Source organism: Arachis hypogaea, chromosome 4 (assembly GCF_003086295.3).
Source record: "Arachis hypogaea cultivar Tifrunner chromosome 4, arahy.Tifrunner.gnm2.J5K5, whole genome shotgun sequence".
NCBI classification, from domain to species: domain Eukaryota; kingdom Viridiplantae; phylum Streptophyta; class Magnoliopsida; order Fabales; family Fabaceae; genus Arachis; species Arachis hypogaea.
The window spans coordinates 38,190,717-38,208,061 of record NC_092039.1 but is presented as its reverse complement, the minus strand read 5'-3'; the positions used below and the strand labels follow the sequence as shown (position 1 = coordinate 38,208,061).

General features: G+C 32.6%; 1 protein-coding gene across 2 annotated transcripts; it reads left to right on the top strand.

The window, feature by feature from the left end:
* Nucleotides 1-919: 919 nt before the first annotated feature.
* Nucleotides 920-6,336, top strand: LOC114927625 (uncharacterized). Of its 2 annotated transcripts, XM_029297845.2 has the most exons (4): nucleotides 920-1,086; nucleotides 1,660-1,964; nucleotides 2,325-2,441; nucleotides 2,540-6,336. In XM_029297845.2, the coding sequence occupies exons 1-4, from the start codon at nucleotides 942-944 to the stop codon at nucleotides 5,870-5,872; spliced, it is 3,900 nt and encodes a 1,299-aa protein (XP_029153678.1). In that variant the 5' UTR covers nucleotides 920-941; the 3' UTR covers nucleotides 5,873-6,336. The 2 variants fall into 2 exon arrangements, with proteins under 2 accessions (XP_029153678.1, XP_029153679.1); XM_029297846.2 differs by lacking the exon at nucleotides 2,325-2,441 and having other exon boundaries at nucleotides 928-1,086.
* Nucleotides 6,337-17,345: the final 11,009 nt, after the last annotated feature.

The following is a 17,345-nucleotide window of genomic DNA, read 5'->3' as shown; positions in this document are numbered from 1 at the left end:
TGATTTTAAAAGCGGACATTTTCGACCCCAAGAAAAATTAATACATAAATCAATCCCCAACGTTTTTTCTGTCAGACATAGAAATTCCTCATCCATTTTACTTTTACTATATGTCAACCTTTATTATTATTATTAACTTAGTTTTGTACATGTGGACGATGACACTAGCATATTAATATACTCTTTTCGTTAGAAACAAATAAAGTGAATAATGATGTTTTGAAAGTTAAATTAAAATATTTTCTTTTAATACAAACATATTTTTTAAAATAGGACATCTTTTAATTATATTAAATACAAAATATTAAATAATTTTAATTTTAAATTTTTTATAGAACGATCTCTAATAATTTTATTGATTATTATTATTATTATTATTATTATTATTATTATTATTATTATTGAGTGACTATATATATATATATTTTATATTATAAATACATACATAAAATCTAATGAATAAATTTATTATTATTTTTGTTTAGAAAATACAAAAAAATATAATATAGTATTATTGTGTAATTAATAATAATAATAATTTTATTTTATTTTTTTTGGACGAAAGATTATTATTATGTCTAGAAAAAAATCGTTAAAAATTGATCTGTGTTTAATTTTTTTAAGAATTAAAATATTCACTTTAAAAATATTTGAAAACTAGATAATTATTTTACTAAAAAATAAATTAAAATTAATTTATTTGTCAAAATAAAATCTTAAAAATTAATCTATATATTAATTTTTTTAAGACTAAAATATCTATTTTTAAAATTATTAATAACTGATTTAGCCATTTAGTTAATTACTGTTCTTTATATTTACCAAATACAAAATAAAATGTTAAGCGCCCTCTAAACAGTCTTAATTACTCTATCACCTTTTTTTTTTGTTATATCTTATCTATTCTCTGATTCTCCCTCTCCCGTAAGAAATCATATTTAATGATCTTTATGAGTTCACCGTTCAGCCATTTTAGTTTTTTGACGCAGCAAAAGCCGCGATCACGTCACGTTCCCTTCCCTCCTCTTTTCTCCAAAGCGGCAAAGGTACCAAACCCTCCCTCCGCCACCATTCCCATCCCCATCGGTACTCTCTCTTCCTCTCTCTCATTCCCATTCTCACTTTTCTTCTTCTTCTTCTCATCGCATTCCACGCTCCTTTGTTCTTCGTATCAATCAATCAATCAACGTCCTACCTACACGCTCTTTTATCCATTGCCTCGCGCTGTTTACTTTTTTCTTCGTGCTATTTTTTCTTATCAATTCATCGATTTTGTTCGCTAGTTTTTTCTGCTGCTCCGATCACTCTGTGAAGTAGGTTATTTTTTTTCATTTAACAAAGTTCAAAAAACGATTATATATTTTATTTTATTTTATTTTTAAAAATAATCGCTTATATACAGCAAATAATCATGCGTAAAAACAATGTTTAGGTTAGGTTTCTTTGATCTAGGTTAATCGCGTAATCGTACTGGACTGTAGCTGTTGTTGACCTAGGTTTGTGTATTCATATATATTAGCGTTTATTGACAAATATGTTACTGATTGTGACTTCGGAGTATAATGTTTGAAGCTTGAAAGGTGAATATTGTTCGTGTTTATGTTTAGTTCTGCAATACATTCCGTTGTTTTTATTTTCTAATGTGATAGCTTTGTGTAGTAAAAGATATCAAATTATCAATGGGGTTCTATGATAAGCATAACAATGCTGCTGGAAAGCTACCGGATTATGGAGCGATCTTTTTGTCAAATAGTACAACCAAGAGGGAATGTTTTAAGAAGGGACTTTTCGGTCTCCCTTCGTCTGCAATCCACTTTGTAGAGCAGATTAAGGCTGGCATGATTCTGTTTCTGTTTGAATATGAGAAGAGACAACTTCATGGGGTGTTCAAGGCTGCCAGTGATGGTGGTATGAATATCGTGCCTAATGCCTTTAGTTCGTTGAGGACTCAATTCCCTGCTCAGGTAAGAATCCATCCCCTTTCAGATAAGTTGGTGGGATTTGATTTGACTTCTATTTGGTGTGAATTTTGGGATTTTATGATGTGAATTTCTCTTTCAGATTTCGGAGTTTGGAGTGTTCTGTTTCATCCTTAGTTTCTCTTGTTTGTTCTTGCAATTGCAATTCGAATCTGTGTACTCTTTCTCTCTGTACTAGTCAAATTCTTCTGTCAAAGAAAAAGATGGAATCCTTCCCTTTTCTCGTTTTTTGAGTTTAAACTACAGTGAAACATTCCTTTCATTTGATTTTCATTTGTGCAATTTTCTTACTTAGGGTAATATTGTGGACTTGTGGTCTCAGTTTCTTATTGATGTACTATGTAGGTTAAGTTCATTCCAATATGGCATTGTAAGCCACTCTCACAAAGTGTATTCAAGTATGCAATCATAGAAAACTACTTTTCAGCCAACAAGTTCAACTTTGGGCTTTCTGAAAAGCAGGTTTGCTATTGTTTTGTAGATGATTAGTTTTGAATGAAATGTGAGTTTTCTTTGTAATGAAAATTTTACATCAATCTGGTTTTTGTGCTGTTGTGTAGGTCCATGAACTCCTACATCTGTTCAGTATGAGAAGGCTAGAACCAGAGATTCCTGAGAGATTATCATCTCGAATGAAATACTTGAAATCAGAGTCATACCCAATGGGCAAATCTGGAAGATCTGTTGATTGTGGAATGCATATAGAGTGTGTGAAAGATGATGGGCAAGGTGTGGGTGCTAGCATGTCACCAGTCATGCAACATAAATTCCAAGGAGATTCTATACAATACTATGGAGAAGCTGAATTTAGATTTAATGCAAGTGGCAGTGCAGCAAATAAGCAAGGAAGACCTGGTGAATTCTCAGTGGACACCTCAAGTGGATACATTGGCAACTATACGACATCACACGATGATTTTGGGTATGCTTCGCATGAGAAAGAACATTATATGGATATGCATTGTGGGCCAACACTCTCATCTGGATACTCTAGAAGTCTGTCTGATAAAATTAGAGTTAATGGTGATGGTGTATCAACGACTAGTAGGTTAAGTGAAGAATTGAGACAGACAGGTCAGAGAATGTCGTTTGCAGATGATAATCCTGGTTTACATCATTCCAGTGCCAATTCAACAGACTTTTATGGCAAGCCTGAGTTAGAGCATAATTCATTGATTCAAAATCAGCTGAGACCTACATCTGGTACAGTTCAGCCAATCCATCAACCATTCTACAATTCTCGTGCAACACGTGGAGGTACGGTTTCTAAGAGCACCTTTCTGTACGATCCAGATTACACTCCAAGACCATCCCATTTAGAGCATAATTCTTTGGCTCAAAATCAATTTAGGCCAACTTCTGATAAGATTCAACCTGTTGATTCATGTGCAACACATGGAGATGTGGGTTCTAAGAGGACCTTTCTGTATGATCCAGAATATCCTGATTTAAATTTTAGTCAGTCTTCATCTGTGAGATTTAACAATGGTCCGAACTCAATACTAGAGAGTGCTCTTCCAAGCAACTGTGGAATGAATTCCTTGAGTAATCAAACACGTCTCATGCCTACAGAATTGAATGATATGAATAGATGCCACGATGTTGGCTATGACTTTCTAAATCATGGTCTGTATGGTAGAGACAGGGACTGCTTGCCTTTCAATGTTGCTAGGAAAGCTGACCAGATTGCAGCAGAATCTGTTGTATATGAGGGTCACAATGATATTCCTTCCTTAAACTCGTCATCATCCCTTGTTCCTCCTTCAGATATTGGAAGTGACAGAGTAAATGAGATCTTTTCTTTGTTCCAAAATCGCAAATCATATTTGGGCGATGATGTCCATCCCATGTCATCTAGAGGAAATCTGGATCATGAGATGACACTGGAGAAGAATAATGAGTCATTTATTCCTGATGTTCCTTGGGCTAGTGAGGGTTATTTCCATGTCCAATATGATGATTCATTAGTTAATGAATATGATACTGAATGTTATGGTGATTGTCAAAATAGAAGTTTTGGTTATCCAAAGAAAAAAAATAGTGTGTTTTCTCGCTTAACTTTCATGCAGGATGTTAACAAAATAGAAAAAAGGAACAAAGCATCATATGAGGGATATGGCATGGACACCTCAGTTGATCAAGTGATGGAAATGGTTCATCAGAGCCATCATCAATGGATGCTGAAAAGAAAGGCAACACCATTAGTTAAACGCAACATAGCTGAAAGTTTAAAGGATAAAACTCCATTCAGTAGCTCCAGGGTCAAGAGTGATTGCAGTTCAAAGGATAAAACCCCAATAATTAGCTCGAGGATGAAGAGAGATTGTAGTTTGAAGGATAAAACTCAAATTAGCCCAAACATCAAGAAGGATTGCTCTGAACGTTCGACAAATGACGTAAGTATGGATTTGACTGCTGCTGCAAGTGGGGGCAATACCAATAAAACACCTGTTGTGGATTTCAAGCGCCGTAGCAAAGTTAGAAAATTTAATGATGAGAGTGAGATCAAAAGTTCCAATGAGAGCACCAATGCTGAGAATGTGGTGCTTGAGCTGCCAAAGAGAAGGAAGTTGATACGACCTAATTTCAACAAGAATTCCACTCCTGATAACAGGGGCATTCATCTTAGAATGCCTCAAAATGTACAAGCACCATTTTCACATCAAAGTTCTAATTTAAATAATGTGTGTCAAAATGGCTGTGATTTGGTCAAGATGGAGGACAACCTTAAAACCGATGCTGAAGGCCAAAAGTGCATTGGTTCTGTAGATGCTAGTACTCATGCCAAGGGATTTGTGTGTGGTGAAGGAGTAAGAGCAAGTGATCGGACTGCTGCAGGTAGTGTTCAATCAGAGTGTCTGGAGAACACTCAAAACCTGACCGCTTCTTCAGCTTCTTGCAAAGACCAGAGTTGCCACATCCAGAAAGACTTACCTACAATGGATAGTATTGAGTCATATTCTGAATGGCAAAAATACATTGGTCAACCACATTCTGAAGATAAGAGTAGTCATGACAAGGGATTGGTGTGCGGTGAAGGACTGAGAGCAAGAGATGGGACTGCTGCAGGTGGAGATGGATCAGAGTGTCTGGAGAGCATAAAAAACCTGAAGGCTTCTTTGGCTTCCTGCAAAGACCAGAGTTGCCACATCCAGAAAGGCTTACCTACGATGGATAGTATTGAATCAGTATTTCCGCAAATGGAATCATTGCATTCAATTTCTCAAGACCATCATGCAGATATGGTCATATTATCTGCTGACAGACGTGTGAATGCTGAAGAAGTAATATCACAAGATGGAAGCTCCTCATATACTTTTGAAATAAAGGATGTCTCCGACTGTTTCCAGAAGTCTGATGATAAAAATGCTCCACATGAAAGTTCCTATGATATCAATGACAGCTTGCATCCAATTTGTCAAGAACATCATGTAGATGTGGTTGTATCTGCTGATGGTACTAACATGGAAAAAGAAATTTCAAAAGATGGTGGCTCCTCCTTTACTATTGAAGACAAAAACAGATCAGAATTCATACAGAACTCTGATCATGAAAAATCTCCAACTGAGACCTCTTCTCATGTCATTGAAGCCTATGAAGTGATGGACAGTGTAAAATCAGTATCTTCAAACGGAGAAGCACAGGATCCAATGTGTCTAGATCATCATGTAGACAAGATGAAATGTGCTGGTAGAGGTATTAATACTGACAAAGAAATTCCGAAAGATGGTGACCCCTCCCTTATTATTGAAGCTAAGGATGGATCTGGCTCTTTCCTGCACACTGGCAATGAAAACGGTCCAATTGCAGCTACTTTTCATAGCAAGGAGAGCTTGTGTATGACTGAGAGTGTCCATTCAGTGTCCCTCGATGCCGTCCATTCAACTTGTTAAGAACATGATATAGATAAAGATCAAATGTGCTGCTGAAGACTGAAGCATTGACTCTTGAGAAGAAATGAGAGTGGCATCTCCTTGATCTTTTGCTACCGAAGTTAACAATGGATCACTGGCTGTTTATGGAAGAATTCTGGCAATCATGAAGCTGCAATTGCAACTTGTGTAAAAAGATGTTTTGGCTGACATCAAGATTCATATTTCTCAATCTCTCAGATCCACTGGTATGAACTATCAATCACAAAATCAGGTTTAGGAGTAGGAAGCTCTGAGAATTTTGATGTAGACCCGACTGATTTTCTTTTTCGGGGGAAGCTGCAGTGTCTAGTAGATAAAGTAGTAGTTAATTATAATCCTAGTTTCCGGTTTGCGAATTCGATATGCTTCAACCGCTGGAAATAGACAATGTTCTTTTGTTCCTTTGCTAGTATATAATACATGTTATTATAGACTTGGAGAAATTGATCGCAGGCTATCAAATTTTTAAACTCTAGTTTATGCCTTTGAAAAATGCACTTGACAGTTGACAAACAAAGATGAGTTGAAAAAAGGACATAAATTCATGTGTGGGAAGTGGGATCTGTATTTTTCTAGTTCAACCCAAACTTATTATCCGGTACTTTTTGAGTTGCAATAATATTTTTCTACAAAATATTACAGCTCGATATTTTAATTATTGAAGTTATAATGCTTGTTATAAACCAAACATGAATATATCTCCGAGGTAATTACATTTTAGATCCATAGGAAATTTTACACGAATTTATAAACTTGCAATTTTGATGACATTGATGTTGAAATATATTCATGGAACGTTGCATTACGCATACCTTTTTAATCAAATATTTAATCCAATTCGGTTCTTATAATTATCAGGAACGGTTCAAGAGTTTAGCATATAAAAAATTAAATAAAATTCTACATCCAAGTCATAACTCTAATCAAGTCTAACCAAGTATTTTAAATTTACACGCGCACGTTTTATTGCCATATGCTTCTTCTTCTTTTTTTAAATTCGTGCATGTATGTTCTTTTCCTTTTTGTTATCTTTTTCTTTCGTTATCGTCATCACCAACGATACCACCACTTCATCTTCCTCCTCTTCCTCTTCCTCCATTTCTCATTTGAATTTCTTCTTTTCCTTCCTTTTCCTCCTTCTTCATCATCATCATCGTTGTTATTATCATCTTCTTCTTATACATATCGTCGTTATCATTATGTTTAGTACTTGTAACTATTTTTGTTCTCTTTTTTAATGAATATAAAGCTTTTTTTTAATTTCTCATAGTATCCCCTAATCTGACAGGCCAAAAACTAATCTGAGCTCCATTGAACGGTTTGTCGCTGGCCAATGGGTTGCTACATGCACAAGGCGGGATTCGAACTCACGACACTTACTTAAGCGGGCTAGTGACCTAACCACTAGACCAACCCAATTTGATTTAAAGCCTTTTTTTTCACTGCAACATTTTGCTAAGATTTTTATTGGTTCTGATTTTCTCTGGTGCCATCATTAAATAATTTCGGTTCATTTCTTAATTTATTTGAGATTCATTTGGATCCAAAAAATGAATTCAATGTATTTTTGTTGATGATTAAGTCTGAAGGTTCTTGATACCTTAGAGAAGGGGAGTTGAATCTATGACCTCTTTTAACTTTGATTAATAAAGCCTTAAACTAGAAAATGAGATTTGGCTTCTGTTTAGTCAGTGCATCAGATTATGGAGGAACAATTTTATTTTGTCTCATAAAACCAGAAAAACAGAATCAGAGTAGAAAGAAAGAAGGTGATACAGCCATATATCTTGGTTCAGTTGCCTTGTGTAATACAACCTACATCCAGTCTCTATAACAACATTGGTGAAATTTTCACTATCTTTTAAGTATTACATACACCAATTCTCTAGAACTCAACATAATCATATTTGAGACACATCAAACTTCAACATAAACTTGATTTGGTTATGTAACTACCTAAACTTGACACACTAAGTATTTACCTAACTTAGTAAGGGATACCTCTCAAGTACAAAACACAACAAAATTACAACTAAAAAAAATCTGAAATTACTCTTGACTTTTCTGTCAAGTGTTTCTCTCAACCTTTTCACTCAATGGCTTTTTCACAATACCTCTCTTTCTTGGCTTTTACCACTCAATTAAAGAAAGATATAATATTGAAACAGAAATACAAACAGTAAACCACAAAGGAAATAATGATTCACAGCCTTGATTCTATGCGCTGAACTCAACTTCTGAACTCAAAACATTGTTCTTCATCTTGGCGGAGTGCTCTCTTTAGTGTATGTGCAATGTTTCCAAGACTTCAAATTCAGTTTCTGAGGATACACACTTTGCTCTCTCTCAGGTTCTCTCTCCTTGGTGTTCAATTGTAAACCAATTTTCTTTCTGTATCTTATTTGAGCCACGGCTAGGATTTCTTTCCAAAAGTCAACTTCTTGATTCTTGGGCTAGCTGAAATCTTCTCTTCTCTCTCTCTTTAATCAACCTCAAAAATTAGGAATTTGAAATCAGGACTCAGTCCTGTAGCAGACACAGTAGCAACATGATTTACATTTTTCAATGAGTTTAGCAAAATCCAAACCCTTAGATTTGTGATTTGCCTCCAAAAAACACTTTCAACCATTGATTCAAAGCAGAGAAACTTTACAACAACTTTTTTCATATTACTCGAAGTGGTAGTGTAGGAAAAAGGAAAAAAAGTGAAACAATTGACTTGCATGTAAATGAAAATAAATTACCTTTAACCTCTAATCTTGCTTAGCATGCTTTTGATTATCTTGATTTGATATTATCTTATTTGATTAGCTTTTTCTTTCTTCTTCTTAAAAGCTTGAATATATTTCCCTTTTTCTCTTTGTGTTTACCCGAAATGAATTTGTCTGAATCTTAGCTTAGGGTAGCTTTTCTTTTGCTTGGATGTTAATGGGCTTGGTTAGTGAATCATTTTCATTTGGCTGCTTCGGGTAATTGGGTTTCATAGGATTGGACTGCAATAAAAATAATTTGGGCCTGTACACTCGAATCACATAATCAACTATACATGACAGACAAATGTTGCATAGAATTTCTTGAATGGCAACTGCAACACCCTAACTTTTAGCATTTCATGATCGTACCAAAAGCTCAGGCAAACTTACCTCTAAATCTTTTTATTATATACTATCTTTATTTAATATTGAGCTTTCGCAAATATGAACCGATACTTTAATTAAGAACTCGAAAGGAGACTTTTTTTTTTAAATCACTTAACCATAAAAGTATATATTCACATAGCTTTATATACATGGAATTATGTCAAAGAACCTCATGGGCAGAGATCCTTTTATTTAATATATCATTCTCTTCTTGTTCTTGTTCTTGTTATTTTCTTTCTCATCTTTCTCTTTTATTTTCTTACTTCTTTTCTTTCTCTCTTCTTTTCTTGAATCTTTTAATTTTTTTTAATCATGGTTCAACTTCACACTCTTTCCTCGCCTTTCCGTAATATCTTATGAAAAGGAATCATAAAATTCTTAAATCAACTGCGTCCTCTAAAACTTTTAAGAATTCTTCTATTTTCTCTCTAACTTAAATATTCTTAATAAAATGATAATAATAATATAAATAAGATAATTTAAATGATAAATAAATAATATTCTTAAAACTTAGTTTATAAAACCTTATTTTTAAACTTTTATTAATTATTTTCTAAATCACGAATTTTTTAATATTCTATTTTTAACCTTAATATTTTATAAAAGTATATTTGAAACTCTCACTTATTTTCATATTTATTAAAATAACCCTGAACTTTTATAAAATACCTGTTTTTATCCTCCGTGAAGAATTACCATATGTTCATAACACGCAGCAGAAGAAAAGAAAGTAATCCTTAAAGATCTATTTTGTGCTTAAACTTTATTCCAATAATATGTAGATCAGATCTAAATATCTTTAGACGCTTTAGTAAAAACTTTATTCTTCGATTGTACGAAGACTCTATGCGTATCCACACCGAAATTAATCTTTGCTGTCAACTCCTTGACCAATGGACATCTGATCTAAATTGAGAAACCTCTTGCAACTCTTTACATACTATAAAATTTTTTTCTAAAAATTAGGCTCACATACATTTATGTGTGTAGAAGTAAAGGAATAAAACCCTTGTGTTTTATTCTCGTCACTTTCCTGTACTCTTGACGTATATATATAGTATGAGATTTGTCATTGATTTTAAATTTAAATCTCAATTCAAATTTATATCATATCTTGAAATTCTAAATATGAATTTTTCAAATTTATGAATCATATCATAACTCAATTTGAAAACAAAATCAGTTAGGATCTCATCCAAAGTTAGAAATAGAATAACTAATTATTTTCAAATCTCATTTAATATTCTCAATTATCATATTATTATTATATTCTTGGTGCTAGTAAAGAATATAATAATATTCTATTCAAATTAATATAATTATTTATTTAATCAAACCAAAATAATAATTAAATAATTCTATAGCAAAGATTAGAACACTCGTTAGTGTGTGACCTCATAAGTTCAATACTTAGCGGGTAGTAAATTAGTCATACTAAATTTACTAATCAAGATTGGTGTCTAGCAACACTCCTCAACGACCCGATAATATGAAGTAATATATTTTTACTAAGAACCTTAGAAGAATAAAGTATAATTCCTTCCATCTTTTCAGCTCTTGGTTAACCCTTAGAGTATGATTTAATTGTCAAACTCTAACTTGTTACCATTATTATAATGAACTGTGAATGACTTAAGAAACTCATTTCTTCATTCATTCAATCCCCTTGACCAAGGTTTTATTCGTCTCAGTCATTATAATCATAGAGCTCAAACTCTTTATCGAGAGTTGATGGATTTCTTATTAACTAATCATTAATTCTACAAGTATTTAAATCATACTCAATGTCCATTCAACTAGCACCCTAGGGTATTAGGTGTTCGGAATCAAAGTATAATAAATACATTATTAATTACTGTGACAGTCGTAAGTCAAAGAAAACTCTATTACTATGTTCATTTTGAGAATACCCTATTGACAAATATGCGGTAATTATAACCATTAGGAATTCTCAAAGTGAGTCAATTCAATGGTCATATCTCTATATGCACCATCTATATATATAATTTAATAAATGAGATCTATTAATCTTCATCCAATAAAGACCATTATATATATATTGATATTTCCAAATTATTAATGTTCTTTTAATAATTCTATGATCAAGAACAATTTAGATTAAATTATAAAAAATTTATCTCTCAATATTATGATAATTATCACAATGAGAAATCTCTAAATTAATCAAAAATCTTATTATATTAACATTTTAATATAATAACAATAACAAATTATTTGACACATGATTGATTGGATTGTGATCATACTACTTATTCCCAACAATCTCCCACTTGCACGAGAGCTAATCATGATAGATTGGATCTTGGATATACTATTATCACAATAATCTCCCACTTGCACTAGAGTCAATCAATCATGTGTAAAATTTTTCAATGCACATTTGTGTTTATCAAAATTCTTTTGACCTTAAACACCTTAACTTTTGAACATATGTATGTGCTTGACCTTTTACAAAATACACCTAGTGCATAATAAATATCATGTTTTCTCAAAACATGAAATCTCCCACTACAATAGTGCATAATTTATTTTAAGGATAATCCTTATTGAACATGACTATAAAAAATCTAAGTAACCATTAAATCTATCTTTATAGAATTGTATCATTATACAAATAGGCTACTTTTTCAAAAGTTAGTTTGACGATCAAATTTTTTATACTTTTAGGAGAAAGTATATCCTCTATTGAGTGGTATACAATTCTAATAAAAGTAATTGTATACTTTCTTTAAGATGGAATCCCTCCGTACTTTATTTATTACCCAAAATATCCTAAAACTTATATAATTACAAATTGTACCTCGATTTTTATATACAAATACAATGTTATCCTTCAAAAATAAGGTTTAATATTAATCTTCGTCTTATACTAAAACCAAAATCCTTAGCCCTTTCCTTTCAAAATATTACTTGCATTTTAATCTGTTTTCGAGTCTTTCGGTTATCGATTTTTTTCAACTTTTAATTTAATCTTTCAACAACCACATCTCATCAATTTTCTCAAAATACCACATTATAACAGTCCCAGAACCATTAAAATAACCACAGTTGAACTGTTTCTCATAGCCAAAAACTAACAAATCACAAGCAACAACAATAATTCAACATAAACTCATTCAAACTCAAACAATAATCAACAAAAAATATTCACTTATTAAATTTACATTTAATTATTATAAAGTTACCAAATTCTATCTCCATACGAAATCAAACCAACGTGATCTCTGAAAAAGTTTTCTGACTGAGCTGCTGAAGAAGAAAATGTCATGATGAATTGTTTGTGCCTCCTATAATTCTAATTGGCCGAATTCAAAGAAAAAAGAAACTACGTTGCTGTCAATTTTTACTGGACAAAAATAATGCCAACGTATAAAGAAAGAGAATACGAATATTTTTATCGAATTAAATTTTTTATTGAAATTACGGATCACAAAAAATTAAAGACGGAATTTTGGTGGGAGTTACAATTCTCTCCATGCAAGCTTCGATCTCTCTTTCTCTCGGCTTCTCTCTTTTTTTTCCACCGTGCATGCAATGGAACTAAAGGAAATTGGATGATGATGATTAATGTAACGAAAGTAATTAGGCGTCATACTTAAAGGTGATCCGCGGTTATATATTTACATCTGTATACATATAAACCACTCTTTATTTTTCTTTCTTTGATTCTCTTATGGCTTCGGCTCATTAAATCAAATGGAGCAAGGCCTATTAAATCAAATGGAATAGGATTATGATTATAGTTATTGATGATCCTAAGCTAGGTGTCATGCTTTTTATCTATATATCTTTACATGCAAGACGTTTGGCTTTCCTTATCTTTATTATTATTATTTTTTTAATGACTTCGGCCATTAATATATTATAGTATCGTAATAATAATAATAATAAAATGAAACCAAATAATAATAATAATAATAATTTTTATTTTTTTTAAATATTTCATTTTAATAAAAATTATTTAAAAATTCTAATAAATTTTTAAATTTATAGTATTATAAAATTCAATTAATTATTTTTAAAAAAATAATTTTCTTTAAATAAAATAACAAATCATAAATAACTTATTATTTAATTTTTAAAAATTCGAATTGTTATAACAACATTGTCAGCAACTCAAGCAATAATAAGACATTATACATCCTGCATTTTCTTTTCACAAACTTAATCAAATAGCACTAAGACATTAAAACCTAACATCAAAACTGATTTCAATTCAGACACATTTAAAGTACCATAGCTTGCAATGTCAAACTTTTTTAAAAACATTTAAACCAGAAAGTTCACAGTTTCAATAATTAAAACTTATCATCCTCGGGCAAATTCATCAAGGGAGAAAAAAAAAGAAAAAATAGATTTACTCTCCTTTGTGTCATCAAATAAATTCATCAAACTCAAGTAAATTTATCATCAAATACAAGCACAAAAATAAATACTACTCAAATACTATTCATATTAAAACTCATACTAAAACTACTCATATTACTCTCTCTTTTGTTATTAAGGGAGAAAATCAGAACCAGTTCAAACCTGCAAAAGATGTTAGAACATAAAAATCGCATAAACTTAGTTAAAATAAGTGCAAATAAAACAGTTACTAAGATTTACAGTCATCTAGAATATAAACAGTATAAAAAAAAAAACTAAATTGTTCCATGAAACAGAACTATTGAACAGAAATTAGCAACAAGAGACCATCCTAAACATCGGAACCATCCTTTTTCGATTCTAGTGGTTCTTCTTGGTCGGTGGCCATGGTGTCATCCTCATGTATGTTGTCTACATATTTCAGGAGGACTACCACTTTATCTCTAGATTTTTGCAAGGCATTTTCATTCCTTACCGCTAGTTTTCGCTCTTGTTGACTTGTAGAAATGAGATGGTTGGATAAGTTCACGAACTCTTGTAAAACATCTTTGACAACTCCATAGAAAAGTAATTTATGACCGGTTGAAGCAGATGTTCCAGAAGTCGAATGAGGAGGAATGTCATCAAGCTTATCATCATCAACAATGACAACCTTTTCAGTTCTTGTTGGTCCTTTCTTTTGCTGTTTCACTGTACCACCCCCTTTTAGATAAGAGTGTCTATTTTCATAGGATTTATTTAGAAAAGTTAACACTAAATGATTCAAAATGCAGGTAAAAAACATGCCATAAGGGAGAGACACATTTTTGTCACTCCTTATACAATCATGCATGTCTCATCATTAAATAAGCATACAAAATTTCAGTTTTAGTGATGATGACATACAAAACTAATGTATCACAAAATGACACCTTTTGATAAAAACCGCTTTGGAGTAAAATGATATGGTTCACAATACGAAGCAGTTGAGCATGAAGAGAGCCAAGGGCTTCATGATTAGGAGTGAGACCATCAATCAGAGAAATATTTTCACAAACATGAGCTAAAGCATCTTGATATGACAAGTCCGACCCTTTATCCCATTTACTTGAAGTGTAAGCACAAATACCAACATCTATATATCCTAGGGCATCACTCAAAGTTTCACTGGTCAAGTTCAACTGACGCCCTTTTACATAAGAATGAGTGTTTTCCTCATGGTAGGTCATATTGGTATAAAATTTACGAACCAAATTAGGATATACTAGTTTTTAAAATTTGAAAAGATGATTTCAATCAAGAAACTCAAGATTTTTAACAAAAACAAAGCCTTTCTTTTTTAGTGTGGATAAATCGGCCAAAAAGGTGGGGGCATAAAGGGAGGTGAGCAACAACTTCTCTGAAAAATTTATAGTTCATGGCAGAGGAGAACTGAAGAGGGTTGTAATGAGAGTGAAAGTTCAAGAAGTGAGAATTATGAGAAAAGGGGTCTACATTTTGAGGTTCTTTCACTGAACGCAGAGGAATATATGGCTTACCTTGTTGAGGACGCTGAGGAGCGGACATTGGCTTCCTCCTTGAGGGCTCAGGAGGAGGTTCTTCCGTGACTGGGCACTTCCCCTTTGATGCATTAGGGTGCGATGGTGCGCTTGATGGAGCCGCTACCTGAGACGAAAAAGGATACCTAGGGGTCGTCTTCGTTCTTACCATGGGTTCGGTGCGAGGAGGAGAAAGTGAAGGTGTGGGTGAAAGAGTGAAGGTGGGATCGTGAGAACGAGAAGTGGCTCTAAGTTTTTCAAGAATCCTTGAAAGTTGTTGAATGTGGGTGCTTCTTCATGTAGTGATTTTCTTTCTCATTATTATGATACAAAGATTTTACAGTTTTCAAAACAAACGATGATAGTGAAGAAACTGAAAAGGCATGCAAGGAGATATGAAGAGTCAGGTTTGGTAACTGCTACAAGAGAATGGTTTCTTGAAAATATGCATGTGCAGAACCGATAACAACCTTTGAAAAGATTTGATCTCATTTTGAAAAAGATTTTTCATTTAAAAAAATAAATAAATTGTTAAAAAAATGATTTATTTAAAAGACACACCAATAAGGCCCACAAAATAATTTTAACTTTCATCTGACCCAAAAAGAGGTTGTGTTTAAGAAAACACAAACAACTACAATAAATCTGACCAGAAAGGTTGGCCCACATGATTTAGAACTTAAAACCCAACAAAGGTAGCACGTTCCTTAAAGATGGCTCTTCACTTGTCTAGAATTGTCTCCTCTCGACCTAAGAGACAAAAATCTCAAGTAACATGTTAGCAAAACTAAAACAAAGAATAACTAAGAATGCATAAGTAAGTTCTTAATTTGCAAAATCTGTCCTCAGCTAGAGGTTTAGTGAATATATCAGTTAATTGATCCTCTGATTTAACAAATTAAAGGTTAATATTGCTCTTTTGAATATGTTCTTTTATTGAGTGAAATATCACTTCAATATGTTTATTTCTTGAATGCAAAACTGAATTTTTGAAAATATTAACAGCACTCATGTTATCACATAACAAGGGAATATTATCAGCATTCAATTTATAGTCAGTAAGTTGAGTTTTTAACCACAACAGCAGGGAACAACAAGAGGAAGCAGCGATGTATTCAGCTTCAACAGTGGAAAGTGCCATTGTAGACTGCTTCTTGTTTGACCAAACATTCAAAGATCTGCCCAAAAAATAGCATATGCCAGATGAACTCCTTCTACCAACTCTATCACCAGCAAAATCTGCATCACAATAGTCCACTACAAAAAATCCATCAGACCCAGAATACCATAAACCAAAGTTAGATGTTCCATGCACATATCTAATGATTCTCTTTACTACAGAAAGATGTGATTCTTTAGGTTGTGATTGAAACCTTGAACAAATTTCAACACTTTATACAATATCAAGTCTAGAGAATATTAAGTACATGAGGGAGCCAATCATGCCTCTATACTTATTCTCATCAACATCTTTCTCAGTTTTACCCTTTTCTAACTTTGAGTTAGGATGCATAGGATTGCCCATGAATTTGGCATTCTCCATACCAAACTTCTTAACTAATTTTTTGGCATACTTCTCTTGGTGAATAAATCTTCCATTTTCAGTTTGTTTAATTTGAAGCCCAAGAAAGAAATTAAGTTCACCTATCATACTCATATCAAATTCACTTATCATGAGTTTTCTAAATTCAGTACAAAGTGATTCAATTGCTGATCCAAATATTATGTCATCAACATAAATTTGAACTAGGATGAAAGAATCATTAGAGTTCTTAATGAATAGTGTAGTGTCTGTGGTGCCTCTTTGAAAATTATTTTTCAAAAGAAAAGACCTAAGTCTTTCATACCAAGCTTTTGGAGCTTGTCTTAATCCATAAAGAGCTTTTGAAAGTTTAAAAACATGATTAGGAATCTCTTTATTTTCAAAACCAGGGGGCTGTGTCACAAATACTTCTCTATCAATCACATCAGTCAAGAAAGCACATTTCACATCTATTTGAAGTAATTTAAAGTCACAATGGGCAGCATAAGTAAGGATAAGCCTTATAGCTTATATTCGAGCCACAAGAGAAAAGGATTCCTCAAAGTGTATCCCTTCTTTTTGATCATATCCTTGTGCCACTAATCTTGCTTTATTCCTAGAAATGTCTCCATCTTCACCCAATTTGTTCCTAAAAGTCCATTTAGTACCGGTCACTTTCTTTTGTAAAGGTTTAGGAACAAGTGTCCACACCTGATTCTTCTCGAATTGTTGAATTTCTTCCTCCATGGCCTTTACCCAAGAAGGGTTATCAAGTGCCTCTTTGATATTTTGAGGCTCCATGATGTGAAGATTATCGTCAGTTAGGAATTTCACACAAATAATCTCGTTGAAGTATAGTTTTCAACCAACAAACAATGCTCAAT

Excerpts from the sequence above, each read along its gene's own strand:
- LOC114927625 (XM_029297845.2), top strand. The coding sequence starts at position 942 with ATGATCTTTATGAGTTCACCGTTCAGCCATTTTAGTTTTTTGACGCAG. Across the intron at positions 1,087-1,659 it reads CACCATTCCCATCCCCATCG|TAAAAGATATCAAATTATCA; the intron begins GTACTCTCTCTT and ends AGCTTTGTGTAG. Across the intron at positions 1,965-2,324 it reads GGACTCAATTCCCTGCTCAG|GTTAAGTTCATTCCAATATG; the intron begins GTAAGAATCCAT and ends TGTACTATGTAG.